The sequence below is a fragment of the Bufo bufo genome, chromosome 2 (assembly GCF_905171765.1).
Source record: "Bufo bufo chromosome 2, aBufBuf1.1, whole genome shotgun sequence".
Classification (NCBI taxonomy): Eukaryota; Metazoa; Chordata; class Amphibia; order Anura; family Bufonidae; genus Bufo; species Bufo bufo.
In genome coordinates, this window is record NC_053390.1 from 328,581,427 (window position 1) to 328,604,335 (window position 22,909).

At 45.5% G+C, this 22,909-nt stretch overlaps 1 protein-coding gene across 3 annotated transcripts in view; it reads right to left on the reverse strand.

Annotated features, from left to right (window-relative positions):
* NAA35 (N-alpha-acetyltransferase 35, NatC auxiliary subunit) overlaps positions 1 to 22,909 on the reverse strand; it is a 64,961-nt gene that overhangs the window by 24,209 nt on the left and 17,843 nt on the right. For all 3 annotated transcript variants that reach the window (XM_040417011.1, XM_040417010.1, XM_040417012.1), the window contains 7 exons: positions 10,475 to 10,653; positions 7,836 to 7,895; positions 7,042 to 7,148; positions 6,890 to 6,956; positions 6,693 to 6,791; positions 5,669 to 5,847; positions 581 to 717 (listed from right to left, as the gene is read on the reverse strand). In XM_040417011.1, the coding sequence (XP_040272945.1) occupies positions 581 to 717; positions 5,669 to 5,847; positions 6,693 to 6,791; positions 6,890 to 6,956; positions 7,042 to 7,148; positions 7,836 to 7,895; positions 10,475 to 10,653 (828 nt within the window). The remainder of the gene's footprint in view (positions 1 to 580; positions 718 to 5,668; positions 5,848 to 6,692; positions 6,792 to 6,889; positions 6,957 to 7,041; positions 7,149 to 7,835; positions 7,896 to 10,474; positions 10,654 to 22,909) is intronic.

The following is a 22,909-nucleotide window of genomic DNA, read 5'->3' on the forward strand; positions in this document are numbered from 1 at the left end:
GCACTTCCGATACTCACCCTCCCTGGTCGTCTTTGTTGGGGCCGGAGAACACAGGGGAGCGAGACGCCGGACCCGGAGATGAAGAGGAGCCGCAGCGCAGGAGAGGTGAGGAGTTTTTTAAATTTTATTCATGAGGTCTGATCGGGGTTAATAAAGTCAGTGGGGGGGGGGGGGGAAGGGAATTGGCATTTGGCACTAGTATATTATAAATGTAAATTATAAATTGACTACCAACTAAGGGCTTTATTAATTTATAATTTACATTTATAATATACTCTGGCCAAATGCAAATCTCCACCACCTCAGTGACTGCCAGCTAATATAATATATATTATGAGAGATAAAATATTGGTATAACTTATCGGCTATCGGCCTGAAAGTTCACAGATTATCGGTATCGGCTCTAAAAAAAATAAATCTATATCGGTCGATCCCTAGTAAATGACCCCCTACATGTTTATTCAAGGGTAGCAATCAGTCACACTGGCAGTCAGCTCATCACTGCAGGTCTGGTAGCTGAACTTAGGCGCACAGTTCTCTGGTCAGATACACAATTTGTTACTCGTAATAAAGGAGCTACCTTTCTTTTTCTTCTTAGTCTTTTTGCTGCTGCGTCCTTTCTGTTGTTCTTCCATTATGCGCTCTTCTGCCATTTGAGAACTATCTGCCCGACTAAGCGTAGACATCAGCCAAGCATAAAGGAATTCAGAAAGATACCTATGTACGACAATTTAGTTGTGGGAGGACCATAAGAAAAAAAATATATATACATTTCTTATGTGCTTCACAGAACTGGATCTAAAAAAGGTATGTTTCCCAAATGGCAAGTCTTATTTGGATTTTCTGCAGCAAATTTCGGAAAAATCCACAGCCGCAGAATCCCCACTAAATTCAGTTGTGGAACGCTGCAGATTTCACCATCTGCATTGCAAAGGCCAGTGTCTGCAGCAGATACCCGCAGCATAAACTGACATGCCATGGATTTAAAAAAGTTGTGTGTGGATTCCGGTGCAGACTATCTGCAGCATGTGGGCGTCATTTCTTAAAATCTCCTCCACTTCAGTGCTGCAGTACAAGGCTGCAGAGTCATTGCACACATTTACACCACATGGGAACATACCCAAAGCATTTTTATTATATAACAAAATGTTATGCATCTTCCTAATACACTAAATGTTTCAAGACCTCTACTTCCTGTCAGTGAATGGGGACACTTATCCCCCTATCCAAAAGATAGGTGTAACAGTTTTAAATTTTGAACAAAGGACAAATTTTACTACAAAAGGTGCAGTGGAAAATAGATTTTTTAGGAAATTTCCTGTGGGACAGCAAGTCTCTACTTGTAATCTGCCTAAAAACAGGGGTTTTGGCGAAAAAAACTAACAAAAAAAAACACTTATTTTCAAATGAAGGACAATTATCGATTTTCCTGGATTATATTCTTTGTTTTTTTCCAGCTATATTGTTTCTTTTTTTGTCGATGTAGCCATATGAGGGCTTGTTTTTCGCAAGGGGGATTGCATTTTTAGTATTTTGGGATGCATATACCGCTAAGTTGTTAACTTCTAGTATTTTTTGTCAGGAATAATTATCATGATACCGTACTTTTATTCTTTGGGTAAAAACTTTATATATATATATTTTGCTGCATTCCAAGAGCAATAACGTATTCAGTTTTCAGCCGAGGTAGCTGTATGAGGTCTTGATTTTTGTTTTCATTGGTACCATTTTGGTACCCGTGGGATGCATTTATTATTTTTTTTTGAGGGGGGAGGCAGGAATGATTTTTTTTTTTTCATTTTTACACTGTTTACATAACATGTCATCTTTACTATAAGGGATCACGGCAATACCATACATGCATGTGGGTTTTATTAACACTTTTACAAAATAAAATTTATTAACTTTAATTTTTATTTTATTTTTTTGAGGCCCACTAGGAGACATCACTTATAAGGCATTAGTATACCCTCTATACCAATGCACTGTAGCCAGTCATTGTAAGGTGGCTTTCACATGGCTGTGTGTGGTCCATGAAATGGCCACATCTCCTAAACCACAGCTCATGTGAGCCTAACTCACTGCTTCATAGTGATCTATAATGCTGTACGTTCTAGCCCAACCGTGGGTCATGATGCTGTGAGTATGAGGCAGTAGAGCAGTGGGATAACAGGGGTTCACATAAGAAGTCTGAAATGCTATTAACTGCTATTTCACCCTATTTTGCACTGTTTCCACCCAAAATACATATTTCTCTCCTTCTGTGTCCCCCTCAGGAGTCAGGACCACTGCTAATCTTTGACAATGTGGGCTGCTAGGTAGTATAACAAACCATTTCTGTTTTCTGTCCACAACGCCATAAACCCCTTCCATGTGCTATACAAGTAGCCCCCCACGCAGCTAGAATAGGATTGGAGATCTCACAGTGGGGAGAATGATGGAGCATGCAAGACCACCAACACTCAGCTCAGCAGGTGGATATGCACTTTGGGGTGACGTGATACTATATAAGGCTACTTTCACACTTGCGTTAGGAGCGGATCCGTCTGGTGTCTGCACAGACGGATCCGCTCCTATAATGCAAACGCTTGCATTCGTTCAGAACGGATCCGTTTGCATAACTGTTTATTTCAGATCTGATTTTTCACTTCGGAAAACTCTTCCCCCCTCTCCCCCTAATTAAAATCCCCCCCTTCCCCCATCATTGGTGGCAGCGGAGAGTACCGATCGGAGTCCCAGCTTAAATCGCTGGGGCTCCGATCGGTTACCATGGCAGCCAAGACGCTATTGCAGTCTTGGCTGCCATGGTTACTTAGCAACAAATAGCAGCATTATACTTACCTGAAGAGCTGCGATGTCTGTGTCCGGCCGGGAGCTCCTCCTACTGGTAAGTGAAAGGTCTGTGCGGCGCATTGCGACCTTTCACTTACCAGTAGGAGGAGCTCCCGGCCGGACACAGACATCGCAGCTCTTCAGGTAAGTATAATGCTGCTATTTGTTGCTAAGTAACCATGGCAGCCAAGACTGCAATAGCGTCTTGGCTGCCATGGTAACCGATCGGAGCCCCAGCGATTTAAACTGGGACTCCGATCGGTACTCTCCGCTGCCACCAATGATGGGGGGGGGGGTGATTTTAATTAAGGGGGGGGGGGGGAGAAGAGGGGAGGCCGCACTGGTCACAATACTTGGAATCCGCACTGGCCGGGCCACCAATGAATATAGAGGGAGGGGGAGTCCGCACTGGTCATATTTAATACTGGGGAGGGAGGGGGAGGCCACACTGGTCATATTTAATACTGGGGAGGGAGGGAGGGGGGGGGGGGGCCGCACTGGTCATATTTAATACTCGGAATACGCACTGGCCACCGATGAATATAGAGGGAGGGGGGCCGCACTGGTTACAATTAATACTGGGGAGGGAGGGGGGGCCCGCACTGGCCACCAATAAGTTAAATACAGGAGGGGGGTCTGCCCCCTGCTGCCTGGCAGCATCTGCCAGGCAGCAGGGGGCAGTCATGTACACAGTTCTCAGTATATTCTAACTTGAAGCGTCCCCATCACCATGGGAACGCTTCTGTGTTTAGAATATACTGTCGGATCCGAGTTTCACGATGTAACTCAAATCCGATGGTATATTCTAACATAGAGGTGGTGATGGGGATGCTTCAAGTTAAAATATACCATCGGATTGGAGAAAACTCCGATCTGATGGTATATTAATAGGGACTCCTGACTTTACATTGAAAGTCAATGGGGTCAGATCCGTTTGAAATTGCACCATATTGTGTCAACGTCAAACGGATCCGTCCCCATTGACTTGCATTGTAATTCAGGACGGATCCGTTTGGCTCCGCACGGCCAGGTGGACACGAAAACGCTGCAAGCTGCGTTCGGGTGTCCGCCTGCTGAGCGGAGCGGAGGCCAAACGGTGCCAAACTGATGCATTCTGAGCGGATCCGCATCCACTCAGAATGCATTGGGGCAGTACGGATCCGTTCGGGGCCGCTTGCGAGAGCCTTCAAACGGAACTCACAAGCAGAGCCCCGAACGCTAGTGTGAAAGTAGCCTAAGTAAACAAAATAAATCTTCCAAAGGACAATTTTTTTTAATGCATGAACAAGGCAAATTTAGTTCACTTTTCCATGACTTGTAAAATAAATATAATTAGGGGTGCACCGAAATGAAAATTCTGGTCCGAAACCGAAAATTCAGGATGCCCTTGACCGAAAACCGAAACTGCCTTTTTGCCCAAATACTTTTAAAATACTTTTTTTTTTAATGATTTTATTAATAATTCTTTTTCATGAATGAAATTCATCTGTGGGTGGCGCTGTTATGGAGAGGGGGATCTGTGGATGGCGCTGTTATGGAGAGGGGGATCTGTGGGTGGCACTGTTATGGAGAGGGTAATCTGTGGGTGGCGCTGTTATGGAGAGGGGGATCTGTGGGTGGCGCTGTTATGGAGAGGGTAATCTGTGGGTGGCGCTGTTATGGAGAGGGGGATCTGTGGGTGGCGCTGTTATGGAGAGGGGGATCTGTGGGTGGCGCTGTTATGGAAAGGGGGATCTGTGGGTGGCGCTGTTATGGAGAGGGGGATCTGTGCACTGTTATGGAAAGGGGATATGTGCACTGTTATGGGCATAACAGTGCACAGATCCCTTTCCCCATAACAGTGCACAGATCCCCCCTCCCCATAGCAGTGCACAGATCCCCCCTCCCCATAGCAGTGCACAGATCCCCCCTCCCCATAGCAGTGCCATAGACCGATCCCCCTACCCATAACAGCCCCGGCCCTGCTGCTCACAGCATCACTCACTGCATCTTTATTTTACCTTACAATCGTGACGCTCCGGTAACAACTCTGCAGGCAGAGCGGAGGGCGGCGTAACGTCACTTACTCACGTGACGCACCTGCTCCGCCCACTTTATGAATGAAGGAGGCGGAGCAGGCGCGTCACGTGAGTAAGGGACGTTACGCCGGCCTCCGCTCTGCCTGCAGAGTTGTTAGTTACTGGAGCCTCACGATTGTAAGGTAAAATAAAGATGCAGTGACGAAGTAAACCGCCCGCCCGGCGCCCGCCCGCAGATGGTGGGTGACAAATCCCACACCCCATATTTTCGGCCGATATGTAACAATATCGGCCGAAGTGGATTAGGTGCATTTTCGGCCGATATTTTCGGCTGCCGGAATTTCGGTGCACCCCTAAATATAATATTTACTTGGACAACCCTTAACTATAAAGAATTACTGTACAAAATATATTAGAAATTTGCATTTTTAATTTATTGCATAAAAACAAGAAAACCATTTGATTTTGACACAAACTACACCTAATTAAGAATATATCCTAGGTGTCAAAATATGTAGTTTGGGAAGGGGGGGGGGGGGGGGGGGGGGAACCTGGACTAATAGTGCCATCAAGTATAAGATTGCACTGACATGCCAGTATAAAGTCAAAGTTGTCCCTGATATATAGTGTTGTGTCCATCCTTGGTATAAAGAATCTGAATTGTACTTTCATATTGAATACGTGTTTTTTTTTCTCGTTCAATACTTCTAATATGGATAAAAGCCTGCAAAGTTCACCGTATTCTAGAACAATCCTGAGACAGATCAAAATATTCTAATGGTTTCATGACATCTTTTTGTAAAAATAAAAATACTCACCAATAGATATAGTAGTATTCATGCATACTATAAAGTTCCAGTTCAAAACCACTCAGCAAATACTGGATCATAATTCGCAAATTATGATAAAGCACCCAGGTTCCCAAACACGCCAAGTGTTGCCTCTGTGGCTCCTGTTTCAACAGCATGCTGTGGAGAGCGGCATCCACCTTCTCTGCCTGGAAGACAAATTCATTACAAATACACAAGACAGCAACTAGTGTATTATCACTCCCAGCATGAGACTGGGGCTACATAGTGACATGCGCCGTACAACAGCAAGTCTCAGAAAAGTCTATTTTACAGCTGTCATTTAACTTTAAAAACACAGAAAAGTCAGTCACACGCAACTTGCATGGTGGCCTATGGCTGCACGTGACTTGCGACCACATGTCTAAGCATTGGATTCTTTGTGACTGTCACATCGTGACCCCATTGACCATTATCAGATCCGATGCAGCATTGCAATCTTCATTTGGTCATGTGGCTGCAGCAAAAACTGAACTCGGTAACATTTCCACGCCTTGCATTTTAAGCTTGCATGAAACTGAGCTCTGGGGTGCTGAGGGCTCCCACACTGAAGAACTGCATTAACTATTCATTGGCCACCTGGAGCGAGATGTGCGATTATAATCACAAAGAATCCATAAAAGTGGCACTGTTAACTGCAACAAGCCAACAGTATTTTTAAAAATCCAATGCAGTTCAATGACCATTTCTTTTGCTGATCATTTATGGAGGAAAAACAAAAAGGAGAGAAATGAACCAATGTATGTGAAACATAAAAGGTAAGAATAGTAACACTCAGTTATTGTCACTGAATTTCTTAAAAATGAGAATTGACTTGCTTTATCTAATGCTTTCTGCGATCCATGGCAATAATAGATAGGTGATTCTGCATATCTGGTGGCTGACTTTTTTTACTTTCTTTTTGGGATATCCTATTGCATGATGGGGACATTGGCCAACAAGCATTGGGAAATGTGAAGCAGGTAAATATATAAACTATGGAAGCAATACATACCTCATCTTGTAAAGTTGCAAAGTCTTCGAGGATATGCCCAAGTTTGTCCCTTTGGCGGGCTCTGTTGTGACCATGAATCTGAATTAGGCTACAGAAAGGCTGGAAAAAGATAACTGGAATCAATGGTCTATCTTATACGTTTCTTCACTTTTGAAAGAAGTATGTATAAAAAGAATGTCGTATAAACACACACTTACCCGTACACAGTGGGTGACAAATGAATCTATGTAGTCTTTGGCCTGATGATTATTATATAGGCAGCATCTAGGAGAAAAGCACACTATATGCAAGAACAGACTAATAAAGGTGTAGCTGTTGCCAATAAGCAAAAAACTGTTAAAATACATACTTGGGAGACAGGACAGGGGGGCTCACAAAGGACCGCAATGCATCTTTTATCATGTCTTGCATTAGATGAATTCCAAAAACTTTTTTGTTATCCACCAAAAAAGTGGTCTATAGAGTAAGAAAATGAGCATGTTAGCATGAGGAATTTATACTTAAAAGCGATCAGAAGGAAGTGTCTTATACTATAAGGGCATCTGGACATTATGGGGGGGGGGGGGGAACCACTCCCCATTCTATGAGCTGAAATGGAGAGCTGTTCTGTCAGGTGGATGTAATAGATGCCAATGGCCGTGTACTACTCATTTCACTGCAGAGGAAATAAATATCAAACTATCTGTTGCAGTTCAAAACTACAAAAGGGTTGGTTGTCCCCAACGTACAGAATGTATCCATAAATATCTTAGCATGACAATGCACACAATAACAGTTAAAGGGGTTGTCCAAGTTATATTTATTGATGACCTATCCTCAGGATAGGTCATCAATATCAGATCAGTGGGGGTCCGACACCCCCACCGATCAGCTGTTTGAAGAGGAGGCACGCGTCCTCGCCGTTGCATGTGCAGCTGTGAGCAGGTGTAATCACACCCAAGCCGTCCCATTCATTTCAATGGCTTGGGTGTAATTACACCTGCTCACCACTGCAGATGCAACGGCGAGAAGGTAAACAGTGAAGAAGAGGCAGCGCTGGCCGGACCCCCACCGATCTGATATTGATGACCTATCCTGAGGATAGGTCATCAATAAATATAACTTGGACAACCCCTTTAATGATACGAATGGCAAAATGTTTACCTGCAAGAGAGATCTTGAAAGCACACAGGGGGACTGCTCACTAAATTCACAGAAGAAATCCTTGAAAACACAAGCACATAGTTTAATATTCAATATTATTTGCAGAAAAAAATACTCGATCAGTTTGATTGGCAAAAAAAAGTTGTTTTAATGAACCTTTGCTCAGAGAACTGCAATTACAGCAATTCTTCATTAATATTTAGTTGTGTTTATTAGGTGATAAAAAGCATGCTTGTAATAGTTTTTTTATTAGCAATACTCAATAAATTTATCTTCTGCAGCCTGCATGTGTTCAGAGAGAGAAATCCGGCAGACGAGCGCTGCGACCGCTCACTCTGTACCCATTATCTGTGCTCTCCTGAACAATCTTCCAAGCTGCATTTTTTTTAATTTTACTGTAAAGAGGTCAACATTATGAGCGTTCAGGAGAGCAGAGTAAGGGGCTACAAACAGATTTCACACTGCAGGATGCTCTACCCCGTTCAAATCAGACTGCTGAAGAGCACAGTTGAGAATAACTAATTAACAAAATTATGGGGGGAAAAAAAAAAACTGACGTGCAGGTGTCCATAACTTTTAAAAACACCTCTTACGACCATTCATTTTTTTACTTTGCATATGGCACACTGACCCATTGATTTCTATGGGGCTATGAACACATCCATATGTTTTGCGGATTCATGTTGCCATTCTGCAAATTACAGAACATGTCCTATTCCGGTCAATATTATGGACAATAGTCCTTTCTACTTAAGGGAGTGAGAAAAATGCGGAACGCACACTGTCTGTATTTTGCAGGTGTTTGTGGACCGAAATACGGACACGACCACGTGCATGAAGTTTATTAGGGTGCGTACAGACAGACTAAGAAAAGGAGACGAGCTGTGCGGATAATGATTCAGAGACAGGACATCTCCTTTCTAGGGGACAGAAAACAGATTCTATCCACTGTATATGCATTCCATTGTTGGCATCTGGGAGAGAAGTCTGAGGGAAACTGAATTTCGCGAGACTGAATTTTCCCAGACATGACCCTGAAACTGAATTATGCCTGCAAATATACAGAGAAACAGGAGAGGCATATTACAGAACTGCTTTAGAATATTCAAATGTTTCCATACACAGCGATTTTCTTGGTTCCTGAATTTGTCTCTAGGAGCCACAGACCTCGGTACACAAGGGTGTACGTAAGAACTCTGGCTGGAGGGCCTCACAGCAAAATTGAACATTGTACGACAAATTACAATATTTTTTTTTATTAAGTGGAAAATCTTTCATAAAAAAGTGCTCCGTCTTACCTACGTTACTCGACTTCTACATCAGAAAAAGTGGAACAGGTACGTCATAAGTACGGCACTGTTAATTACCGTTCAATGTATTTACACCAGACATCTGGCATGAATACACTGAGAAACCCCCCAAAATTGTTCTTAATCTCCTGCATCGCTTCAGACTGTATAGTACGTTGTAATACTGCCTGCAGCCACTACGAGGGGACGCTCAGTGCACAGGAATATATACAGCTACCATGATACTTAATGGAAGTGTAAAATTCTCTATGCACTCTAAGCCAGAAATGCTCTGGATTTATGTTGGAAACAGAAGAAGTTGATCCCTGGGACCCCTCCCACCCAGGCCCCATAGCCATGGTATGATATGCCTCCAGAGTCAGTATGCCATTACCTTTACAAGCTTTGCTTCTGGGCTTCAAGCTTTGAAGGTCACTGCACACAACCAGGCAAATAATTAGAAGGCCAGTTTTAAAGGCATATTCATTGCTTAACACCTTCCTGACACCCGCCATACATGAACTGCGGATGTCAGGTAATTAAAGATGCCGCCAGATTTGCTTGTTTTCCAATTCCACCACATTTATTTCCCCACTTCCCACAACATTGCATGCAATATTAAATGGTACCAATAGAAAATCCAACTTTTCCTGCAAAACTCAAGCCTTTATATGTGAGCAGAAAAATAAGTCGACATCCATTTAACGTATACGTTTCTTGTATACGTTAAACGGATGGGGAAAAACGTGATGTGAACCCAGCTTTAGTGGTTAGCACTGGTGCCTTGCAGAGGTGGGGTCAAAAGTCTACATAGAGTCTGTATGTCGTCCCTGTGTTTGCGTGGGTTTCCTCCTTGTACTCCAGTGCTGCGGAATATGTCAGGTAAAAAAAATCTATATATATAAAAAAAAAAAAGTAGAATTGTTGCATGAGGAAGGGGTTAAGTAGCTGAGTAAAGCAGAATAAAGGACCTGCTTCAGGAATTGTATCTCAACTTGCCATTACAAAATGAGTGAGGAGGGTGCAAGGAAAAGGCTTAACAGGGAGGAATAAGTACAAAAAAATAAAATAAATGCATGTCCACAACATGGTACACTAGGGGGGGGGGAGCTGGTAGAGCATGACCATGTATACCAGGACAAGAGGTGTGAATTATCTACAGGTCACCATTTCTAGCATGGCATACCAATGACAAATTAAAATGCTGCAGTGGAAAAAGAGTGGAAGTTGGGTAGGACTTGTAGGTGATACTGATTTTGCATTTAAAATGTAATAATAAATACACATATGTAACATGGCATAATATGCTGAATGCAGATAAAGTATTCCTGTAGTAAACCATATACTTACCAATATACTGTGAAGGTTTGTTAAGGTGACTACATCACACACAGTTTTCATCCGGTCAATTAATTTAAAAAAATAATTCACCATTTCTTCCTTCTTAATTATTTTTGCATAACGAGGAAAAGTTGGAGGAAGCAACCTCTGGTTGACCAAAGGCTCGAATCCCATCATAATTGGGTGATCTAAGCACAAAGAGGAGTTTAGTAGTCAGGCCTGACTAAACATACAGTGTGGTGAATCAAACAAAAACATTCCTGCATTTACATGTCTCTATGTCTTACATGTTTATCTATGGTGCCGAGTAGGCTGCCTGAAAAAAAGATCCATCATAGAATCATTTTCCTATGTAAAATATTAGTTTGTTCCAAAATGAGCATTAAAGGGGTTGTCCCACTAAAAGTATTCTACAGTTTTCAAACCACCACCTGGATCTGAACTGTTGTAATGGCAAGTAATTAAAAATTTTGCATAGCTACCGAGTTGTTCAATAAAATATATCTGTAAAATGCCACCTGCTGTTTGTTTTTTCTTATTTCTTTGACCTGCTCGCTGAGAAGGCCGCACATGCTCAGTTCCATCTTTCACCTGCCTCCTGAGCTGTGATAGGGAGAGCTGAGCCACGCCCCCTGAGCTGCAGCAGAAAAGACACTCCCCTTGAGCTGTCAGCTTGCTATAAATCTAGCAGAGCAATGAATGGGGAGATCTCTGGATCCATGTGAGGTACAGGGCTGGTTCTAGCTTTCATTTTTTTTACATTAGGGTACTTTCACACTTGCGTTAAAGTTTTCTAGTATTGAGTTCCGTCCTAGGTGCTCAATACCGGAAAAAAACTGATCAGTTTTAGGGTCCATTCACACGTCCGCAATTCTGTTCCGCATGTTGCGGAACGGAATTGCGGACCCATTCATTTCTATGGGGCTGCATGATGTGCTGCCCGGATCCGGAAATGCGGACCCGCACTTCCGGGTCTGCAATTCTGATCCCGAAAAAAATAGAACATGTCCTATTCTTATTAGGCATTTTCTATTAAGTGTCGGCTATGTGCGGTCCGCAAAATGTGCCGGAGTCCGTGTTTTGCGGATCCGTAAAACACACACAGATGTGTGAATGGACCGTTATCCTAATGCATTCTGAATGGAGAGCAATCCGTTGAGTATGCATCAGGATGTCTTCAATTCAGTCACTCTTATGGTATTTGGCTGGAGAAAATACCGAAGCATGCTGCGGTATTTTCTCCATCCAAAATTCCGGAACACTTGCATTATTTTCCATCGAAATGCATTAATGCCGGATTCGGCACCAAGTGTTCAGGCAAAACTGATCCGGTTTTCAGGTCTGCGCATACCTTTAAAAATGCTAACAAAAAAGAGAGACGGATCCGGTGTTTCAATGCATTTATTAGACGGATCCGCATCTGGATCAGTCTACAAATGCTATCCGTTTGCACACGGAATTCCGGATCCGGCAGGCAGTTCCGGCGACAGAACTGCCTGCCAGATCTTCACAATGCAAGTGTGAAAGTACCCTTAGGTCATGGGATAAACCCTTTAAGTTGAAAATACCTCAACTTGTAATTAGTTCTGAACTCATACTGCTAGAACAAGACTTTACCTAGAAAAGTCAGGATGCACTGCTGGAAATCTGTAAATCATGTTTTATGTATCGGACACAAACATCTTCTGGGTTCTCTGTAGTACGTACCAGAAAAATAAAAAAGCCGCCTTCACCAGAGGCATCCTGGCTCAAGAAAGAGCAGTACAGACAATGTACTGTAGAGAAGCACTAGTGGAAGCCAATCAGTGCATACACTATTACCAGTGAAATGCCCATGCTGATTGGCTTGATCTTCCAGCCAATTAGATATGTCCCACAGATTGGTACTGCAAGTTAAATGTGGTTTCAAGTTACTATGGTCAGGACAATATTGTAACCTGTAGTCATTAATAATTACTAAGTCCTTTGGAGCTCCTAATGTTATTTGCTTCCAGAGCGGTGGCTCAGTGGAAGCACAGGTTAGGGCTCCTGGGTTCAAATCTGATCAGGGACAACATCTGCATGGAGTTTGCATGGGTTTCCTCCCACACTCGTAGCAAGGCTCACATGTGAAGGGAGCAGGTCTCCCCTCACCGCAAGGCAGATGATGAAGTTATGCGCCCTATTTAAAAGGCGAAAACCCAAGGCTGCTAGAGGAAACCGCCAACCCTTGGAGAAGGAGGGGGTTGTAGGTAAAAGCCAGGAAAAAAGAGTAAGACCTGCGTCCCAAAAACAGGAGATGAGGCCCGAGCCTCGGAAAACAAGATATCACTGTGAAGCGTAAGACCAGAGGAAACTCTGGGCATGTGAAGCATCAGGGAAAAAAGGAACCAGATACAGGCCCAGGAAATCTCAGCAGGACACACTGGACTGAAAGACATGGAAGTAGAAGGAGAGTACTCCAACCGCCTAAGGAGGAAAGGTTCTACAACAGGAGGAGGTCCCTCCCGAAGGAGACCCTACGGCGGAATTGCAAACCGTTGTGCTAAACCACTCAATACCAGGTACTTGACGTGGGAGGATGGGAAAAGAGACACGAATCCCAAGAAGACCACAAGGTTATTGGAACCCATAAAGGGAACAATCAACCCAGGCCCCGATCCCCCCCAAAAAAAAAAAAACGATTGCCATGCAGAACCTGAGTGGTCAAATAAACGGGGACCAGGGACTCCAGAAGGAGATGGGCTCACAAGGAACCAGGAGCTGAACCACCAGAAGACAACGCAAGCCAGAATATCCAGGAAAGGAGAGATGAAACTACCATAGGGGAAGGGACATTGGCCATGGACAACTACCCATTCCAAGAACAGTGACTAGCAAACTGTATACATTGTCCCAGAGAGGACAAGTACAGCAGCTCGGGATGTACCACTAAATTGACAGACATCCATATGCATAAGGAATGCAGAAGTCGCCATGAAAAAGCCGGGTGAGACTACACAGAATGTAGAAACCAGCCGCGACCGGCGTACTGAAAACTCCCAGGGGGAGAAAGTACCTGACAGGTGCAAACGACGGCAAGGTCCAAGGGGACTGCCCCGCTGTCATGTAGTACAACTAAGCAGAGAATATAAGGGAATACCGAGAACACCTGGACCCAGAAGGAACTACGGGACCCTGTCCGATGCCAGAGCAACCAGCTGAAAAATTACCTACCAGGCAGGTGTGTGGCGCTCAGTGGTCCTGTCCCTGACCCGTCAGGGAGGACGTCCAGCGATGAAAAATGCTGATGACCCCAGAAGGATTCCATGTGGCAGAGGACATCCCGCGATGACCGAAAACTGCTGCAGCGGCCGATGCTCACCAGCTACGTGCCCCAACAAGGTAGAAGATCCAGTGGAGATCCCTGTACTCCACCAGGAATAGGCCACTCTGTAATAGGAAACAACGCGAGTACTCCTCTATAACATGGGGTAACGCGTAGCGCAGCATACCGTAGTACCTTATAGAGATGGCAAGAGCAAGCCTAGCACAAAGGCCAACAACCACCTGGCCATGGTGTAGGGAGCATGGTTGTATGTGGACCACCCGCCAGATCAGAACAGATCAGCCATATACTGGAGCTACAAGTAAGTAGCACTAGACCGACAAGGTGGGGGTTGGGCTGGCCCACCCCTGCCAGATATGGAAACCATGCACATGCAGAACCAGGATGGCCTGTTGTAGACAGTGCCCTGAGAAGTACAAGGAGACCATTGAGCACGACAGAAACGGAGTGGAGATGTATGGAAGAACCAAAAGGGTGAAACCAACATCCGCCGCACAGATTAGAACCTGGGGGCAGAAAGCACCCAGTAATACAGAAACTGTATGGGCCACAGATTGCACCATAGGGCCCAGCACCTTGAGTAATACAACCACACGCCTAAAATATAGGGAAAGTGGCTGCATGTCTAAGGAGAGTGGAAACATAGCCACAGAATCTGGGAATGCTACTGCATTTGGAGGGTACAGGTACTCAACCTGTAAAGTAGAAATATGGCTGCGTAGTGCAGAAAACGACCAGAAAGGTGTAATGGGTACAGCATCTGTAGATGGTAGAGGTACTACCTTTAAGATCGGAGCAATGTGGCCACATGGTGCACCCTAGAACCAGAGAGGTGCAACAGCTACCGCGTTAGCAATGGTACCTATATTCCGCCCGGGAAGGGGAAAATAGGGCCGCACGGTACCACAAAGAACAAGACAGGTGCACACTACAATCAGGTAGGTGAAATGGCAACTGAAGGAGGCCCTCTATTTCGCCTGAAAAAAAGGGAAACAGGGCCGCATAGTACACCATAGAGCCAGACAGGTGTAACGGCTGCAGCATCAGAGACGGTGCAGGAACTCTACCTATGAAGGGAGTAAGATGGCCGTTTGGTGCACACTATGATGAGGTAGGTGCAATGACCACGGCAATTGGAGGAGGCCTCAATATCTCGTCCGGTAAGGGAGAGAAAATGCCACATGGTACACCATAAAGCCAGACAGGAGCAACAGCTACAGCATCAGGAAATGGTGCAGGTACTCTACCTATGAAGGGACCAAGGTGGCAGCTTGGTGCCGACTAGAACCAGACAGAGGCAATTCTACGGCAATTGAAAGTGGCCTCTATATCTCGCCCGTAGGGAGAAATGTTGCCGCATGGAACACAATAGAGCCCGCCAGGGGTATTGGCTACAGCATCGGAGATGGTGTAGGTACTCTACCTATGAAAGGGAGCAAAAAAGTCTGGGAACAGACAGGAGCAATTGCAACGGCAATTGAAGGCGGCCTGTATATCCCGCCCGGAAGGGAAAAATAGTGCCGCATGGAACACCATAGAGCCAGCCAGAGGTATCGGCTACAGCATCAGGAGATAGTGTAGGTACTCTACCTATGAAAGGAGCAAAGTGGCTGGGAACAGACAGGTGCAATTGCCAAGGCAATTGAAGGCGGCCTGTGTATCTCGCCCGGAAGGGAGAAATAGTGCCGCATGGAACACCATAGAGCCAGCCAGGAGTAATGGCTTCAGCATCTGGAGTAGGTGTAGGTATGAAAAAGAGCAAGGCGGATGGAAACAGCCATATATAATTGCTTTTCCTTACCAACCAACAGGAGGCGCTTGCCAAGAACAGGGACCCCCTGTTATGAGGTAGAGTGGCGAACACCAGCACCAGGATGGGGACCCGGTGGAAACACTCTCAAATGTGTAGAGCATAGCCCCTGGTATAGGGGAACCAGGAAGGCTTGTCAGGCACAGCCTATGGCAGTGGTGTAGGTACCCCCCTGTTAAGGAGAAGGCGTACGTACCAGAGACACCAAGTAGGTGACTCATTATGCTAAACACGGGGATGGCTGCCTTACCTGTGCGGTTGAATACCTGTGCAGTCAGGGGAGCGCCATCCGAAAATCCACTAGAGGGGATACCAACCCTGGGTAGGAGAGGTTCCTCCGTGCACGTTAGTCTTGACCTCCCAGAGGCTTCTGTATGGAGGAAGACCGCCTGATGCTCTGTTCCGAGGGAATCGGTGCAGAGGTGTCCCCCGAGGCAACGGATGGGGTGACGGGAAAGGATTCGTCACTAGCCTCAGGCCTGTCCTGGGGAGGACCCGAGGATGCCGAGGAGGGGTGGAATCCTGTTGAGACCACCCGAGGTTGTACTGTGAGCTACCCCTTGCCGGACCCGGTATCTGAGCATGCCTCATCTGCAGGGAGGACCCTGGGAGGGCATAGGTGGCCGCAATCGGATAGGTAGCGGTCCAGCGACTACGCCAGGGATTGGGAGAGTCGGACAAGGTTCCCATGGCTTTGACAAAGAGGGAGACCATTCAGAAGGGACCTACACAAAAGGATTTGGTCAGGGGACACAATGGGGTCTGGAAAGAGGTACTGCACACAAGCAGGGACAGGCCGACCGCATGGCAGCCTTCGTAGACAGCGGACGCACGTGAAAAGACGTGGCGATCCGAGGAGAGGCTGGGAGAGGAGACGCTCATAGAGCAGCCAGCAGAGGCTGTCATATCTGGACCCGGATGCCATGTTCCCCAAAGAGGTGCTGCAGCAGCTATAGAGGCTGCAGGAGAAATGAAGCAATTGAGGAGGGGTGGGGGGGAACGACTTGAGTGATCCCTATGTACAGCATTAGCTGCCTTTACATAGGACAATGACCTAAAGGGGGTCTGCAGTTCTTTTAAACTGAGGATCTATCCACTGGATAGATAACCCACGTTAGACCAGTAAAGGGTGGAGGAGATAGCCCCTCCCGAGGGCCGGGCGGGGTCAGAAAAGCCCGGGAAGCAAGGAGGAGGGGCCGGGAAGATCGCGGCCTAGCAGGCCCAAAAGCCGGGGCCTCGATTTATGAGGCGGCCGGGAATGGAGCGAGGGGGGCGGGACGAATCGCGGCCGACCGAGGGGCCTCCGGACCCACAAAACTAGGTGAGGAGGGTGGGGGGGGGGGCGGAACAGGGCAAACAGAGCACCTGGGAGCCGGGAACGGGCCATGGAAGATGAGGCCTAGTCCCTGCAAAAACCGGGGACTAAAGTAGCGGGGAAGGCCCAGGAGAAGCGACGCCTGGACTGTGTGGCCAGGGAGGAGAGAAAAAACCAACCAAGGGGGAAGAGAAAGGTGGAGGAAGATGGAAGCTTCCCAGGACCCCCAGCTAAGGTGGATCCCACCCCCCTGGCCACAGGAGGGAACCTAACCCTGGGGCAGGGACAGGGGAGTATACTCACTATACTCACCATCTGATGTCTTCGGGCGCCGCAGGGTCACCCCTTCGGCAGACTCAACACGGGAACCGTGGGAATGCCGGCAAGCCACTGCGGATGCAGTCTGTGGGGACTGGGTGACCGGCGATGGTACAGAAGTACGCGCCCACAGGGGGGGCAACTAAAGTGGAACACGATGGAGCCCCAGCCTGCAGCAGGTATAACGGTGGAGATCACCGAGACCTGCAGAAGAGAGAAAAAAAGGATAAAAAATTAAATAAAAAATAAACAGCAGGACCTGCAAAAAAGCAGGACAGGTCTGCCTCCTACGGACACTAGACAAAAACTGAATAGCCTTGTGCCTGTGGAGAGGGTATAGCCCAACGGGGAGGAGCCAACACTTTTTGTGTCTAGTGCCTCCTAGTGGTAGTTGGACATATACCCATGGTGCTGTGTCCCCCAATGCCATGCACGAGAAAAGAACATTACAAATGTTTGTCATGGTTTGCCAACTAGGAGCCCAGCTATGCTTCACCCATTTCTCAGAAATAGCAGTGCAGGGAGTGGGCAACACCTTCAGGTATCCATGCTCAGGGTAGATCCAAGTTGTGGCACTGGTTAACAGCTGGTAGTGCTTACTTACCATCATCATAACTAGCGTTTCCAAACTCTGGAGCCCAGAGAAGAGAACACTTATGTAGAACAAATACCAACTTATCTGAAAGGGGAACTACCATGACATTTGTATCACATTATAAATAACCTATATGGGAGCATTCTACGTTTGCTTCCAGATATATTTTTTTAAATCACACCATGTATTCTATTTCCTGTCCTGGCTCTTTAACTTGCTTCTTTGGATGTTTATCACGGCAAACAGCATTGGCTAAGTGAGACCATTCACTGCAGCCACAGAGGGAAGGGAAAGTGCCTCAATTAGAGCACCACACATTACACAGAAAAGTGCAATGCTCTTCTGTGGGCGTCTTTATCTAGGCCTATCAGGAGAACAATGGCAGGAGCAGATAACCGATAACATTTTTCCCTCACAGCAGCAATAAACTAAGGCCAGTATTACATTAAGCGATTATCCGGTCAATTGTGAGGAGGGAAGCGTTCCTTCCCGGCAATCGTTATGCCATCGCTCATCCACATACTGACTAGTTGTTTGCCGGCAGCAGAGCATGATTAGACAGCACCATCTAGCGTTCAGCAAAAGATAACTTTTAAACGTGCAGCAGTACTACACAGCAAGATCGTCGCTAATGAGTGTTCCTACGAAAACTTGTTACCGATGATTTGGCTGACAATCAGCCAGTATACTACTGCCTTCAGAATGGGTTACATATCTATAAAAGGAGTTTAATGTCTTTGTGCCAACTGCTAAAGGAGGACACTATTCTGTATTTAATTTTCAATGACATCATGCTGATGAAACAAAAGAAAAAAAAAAAGCCAAAAATTCTTTAAAAAAAGTTGTTTTCTATGAATATTGAGTTTAAAAAAAAATACCCCTTTGTGACACAACTGTGCCTTTACCACCTCAGCCCCCAGTGCTTAAACACCCTGAAAGACCAGGCCACTTTTTACACTTCTGACCTACACTACTTTCACCATTTATTGCTCGGTCATGCAACTTACCACCCAAATGAATTTTACCTCCTTTTCTTCTCACTAATAGAGCTTTCATTTGGTGGTATTTCATTGCTGCTGACATTTTTACTTTTTTTGTTATTAATCGAAATTTAACGATTTTTTGGCAAAAAAATGACATTTTTCACTTTCAGTTGTAAAATTTTGCAAAAAAAACGACATCCATATATAAATTTTGCTCTAAATTTATTGTTCTACATGTCTTTGATAAAAAAAAAATGTTTGGGTAAAAAAAAAATGGTTTGGGTAAAAGTTATAGCGTTTACAAACTATGGTACAAAAATGTGAATTTCCGCTTTTTGAAGCAGCTCTGACTTTCTGAGCACCTGTCATGTTTCCTGAGGTTCTACAATGCCCAGAAAGTACAAACACCCCACAAATGACCCCATTTCGGAAAGTACACACCCTAAGGTATTCGCTGATGGGCATAGTGAGTTCATAGAACTTTTTATTTTTTGTCACAAGTTAGCGGAAAATGATGATTTTTTATTTTTTTTCTTACAAAGTCTCATATTCCACTAACTTGTGACAAAAAATAAAAACTTCTATGAACTCACTATGCCCATCACGAAATACCTTGGGGTCTCTTCTTTCCAAAATGGGGTCACTTGTGGGGTGGTTATACTGCCCTGGCATTCTAGGGGCCCAAATGTGTGGTAAGGAGTTTGAAATCAAATTCTGTAAAAAATGACCTGTGAAATCCGAAAGGTGCTCTTTGGAATATGGGCCCCTTTGCCCACCTAGGCTGCAAAAAAGTGTCACACATCTGGTATCTCCGTACTCAGAAGAAGGTGGGGAATGTGTTTTGGGGTGTCATTTTATATATACCCATGCTGGGTGAGAGAAATATCTTGGTCAAATGCCAACTTTGTATAAAAAAATGGGAAAAGTTGTCTTTTGCCAAGATATTTCTCTCACCCAGCATGGGTATATGTAAAATGACACCCCAAAACACATTCCCCAACTTCTCCTGAGTACGGAGATACCAGATGTGTGACACTTTTTTGCAGCCTAGGTGGGCAAAGGGGCCCATATTCCAAAGAGCACCTTTCGGATTTCACAGGTCATTTTTTACAGAATTTGATTTCAAACTCCTTACCACACATTTGGGCCCCTAGAATGCCAGGGCAGTATAACTACCCCACAAGTGACCCCATTTTGGAAAGAAGACACCCCAAGGTATTCCGTGAGGGGCATGGCAAGTTCCTAGAATTTTTTATTTTTTTGTCACAAGTTAGTGGAAAATTATGATTTTTTTTATTTTATTTTTTTTCATACAAAGTCTCATATTCCACTAACTTGTGACAAAAATTAAAAACTTCCATGAACTCACTATGCCCATCAGCGAATACCTTGGGGTCTCTTCTTTCCAAAATGGGGTCACTTGTGGGGTAGTTATACTGCTCTGGCATTCTAGGGGCCCAAATGTGTGGTAAGGAGTTTGAAATCAAATTCTGTAAAAAATGACCTGTGAAATCCAAAAGGTGCTCTTTGGAATATGGGCCCCTTTGCCCACCTAGGCTGCAAAAAAGTGTCACACATCTGGTATCTCTGTATTCAGGAGAAGTTGAGGAATGTGTTGTGGGGTGTCTTTTTACATATACCCATGCTGGGTGAGAGAAATATCTTGGTCAAATGCCAACTTTGTATAAAAAAATGGGAAATGTTGTCTTTTGCCAAGATATTTCTCTCACCCAGCATGGGTATATGTAAAATGACACCACAAAACACATGAGTACGGAGATACCAGATGTGTGACACTTTTTTGCAGCCTAGATGCGCAAAGGTGCCCAAATTCCTTTTAGGAGGGCATTTTTAGACATTTGGATACTAGACTTCTTCTCACGCTTTGGGGCCCCTAGAATGCCAGGGCAGTATAAATACCCCACATGTGACCCCATTTTGGAAAGAAGACACCCCAAGGTATTCAATGAGGGGCATGGCGAGTTCATAGAAATTTTTTTTTTTTGGCACAAGTTAACGGAAATTGATATTTTTAATTTTTTTCTCACAAAGTCTCCCGTTCCGCTAACTTGGGACAAAAATTTCAATCTTTCATGGACTCAATATGCCCCTCACGGAATACCTGGGGGTGTCTTCTTTCCGAAATGGGGTCACATGTGGGGTATTTATACTGCCCTGGCATTCTAGGGGCCCTAAAGCGTGAGAAGTCGTCTGGAATATAAATGTCTAAAAAATTTTACGCATTTGGATTCCGTGAGGGGTATGGTGAGTTCATGTGAGATTTTATTTTTTGACACAAGTTAGTGGAATATGAGACTTTGTAAGAAAAAAAAAAAATATAATTCCACTAACTTGGGCCAAAAAAATGTCTGGAGCCTTACAGAGGGGTGATCAATGACAGGGGGGGTGATCAATGACAGGGGGGGTGATCAATGACAGGGGGGTGATCAGAGAGTCTATATGGGGTGATCACCACAGTCATTGATCACGCCCGTGTAAGGCTTCATTCAGACGTCCGGATGCGTTTTGCGGATCCGATCCATCTATCAGTGCATCCGTAAAAATCATGCGGACGTCTGAATGGAGCTTTACAGGGGGGTAATCAATGACAGGGGGGTGATCAGGGAGTCTATATGGGGTGATCACCACAGTCATTGATCATGCCCCTGTAAGGCTTCATTCAGACGTCCGGATGCAGTTTGCGGATCCGATCCATCTATCAGTGGATCCGTAAAAATCATGCGGACGTCTGAATGGAGCTTTACAGGGGGGTAATCAATGACAGGGGGGGTAATCAATGACAGGGGGGTGATCAGGGAGTCTATATGGGGTGATAACCACAGTCATTGATCATGCCCCTGTAAGGCTTCATTCAGACGTCCGGATGCGTTTTGCGGATCCGATCCATCTATCAGTGCATCCGTAAAAATCATGCGGACATCTGAATGGAGCTTTACAGGGGGGTGATCAGGGAGTCTATATGGGGTGATCACCACAGTCATTGATCATGCCCCTGTAAGGCTTCATTCAGACGTCCGGATGCGTTTTGCGGATCCGATCCATCTATCAGTGGATCCGTAAAAATCATGCGGACGTCTGAATGGAGCTTTACAGGGGGGTGATCAATGACAGGGGGGAGATCAATGACAGGGGGGAAATCAATGACAGGGGGGAGATCAATGACAGGGGGGAGATCAATGACAGGGGGGAAATCAATGACAGGGGGGAAATCAATGACAGGGGGGAAATCAATGACAGGGGGGAAATCAATGACAGGGGGGAAATCAATGACAGGGGGGAGATCAATGACAGGGGGGAGATCAATGACAGGGGGGAAATCAATGACAGGGGGGAAATCAATGACAGGGGGGAAATCAATGACAGGGGGGAGATCAATGACAGGGGGGAGATCAATGACAGGGGGGAAATCAATGACAGGGGGGAAATCAATGACAGGGGGGAAATCAATGACAGGGGGGAAATCAATGACAGGGGGGAAATCAATGACAGGGGGGAAATCAATGACAGGGGGGAAATCAATGACAGGGGGGAAATCAATGACAGGGGGGAAATCAATGACAGGGGGGAAATCAATGACAGGGGGGAAATCAATGACAGGGGGGAAATCAATGACAGGGGGGAAATCAATGACAGGGGGGAAATCAATGACAGGGGGGAAATCAATGACAGGGGGGAAATCAATGACAGGGGGGAAATCAATGACAGGGGGGAAATCAATGACAGGGGGGAAATCAATGACAGGGGGGAAATCAATGACAGGGGGGAAATCAATGACAGGGGGGAAATCAATGACAGGGGGGAAATCAATGACAGGGGGGAAATCAATGACAGGGGGGAAATCAATGACAGGGGGGAAATCAATGACAGGGGGGAAATCAATGACAGGGGGGAAATCAATGACAGGGGGGAAATCAATGACAGGGGGGAAATCAATGACAGGGGGGAAATCAATGACAGGGGGGAAATCAATGACAGGGGGGAAATCAATGACAGGGGGGAAATCAATGACAGGGGGGAAATCAATGACAGGGGGGAAATCAATGACAGGGGGGAAATCAATGACAGGGGGGAAATCAATGACAGGGGGGAAATCAA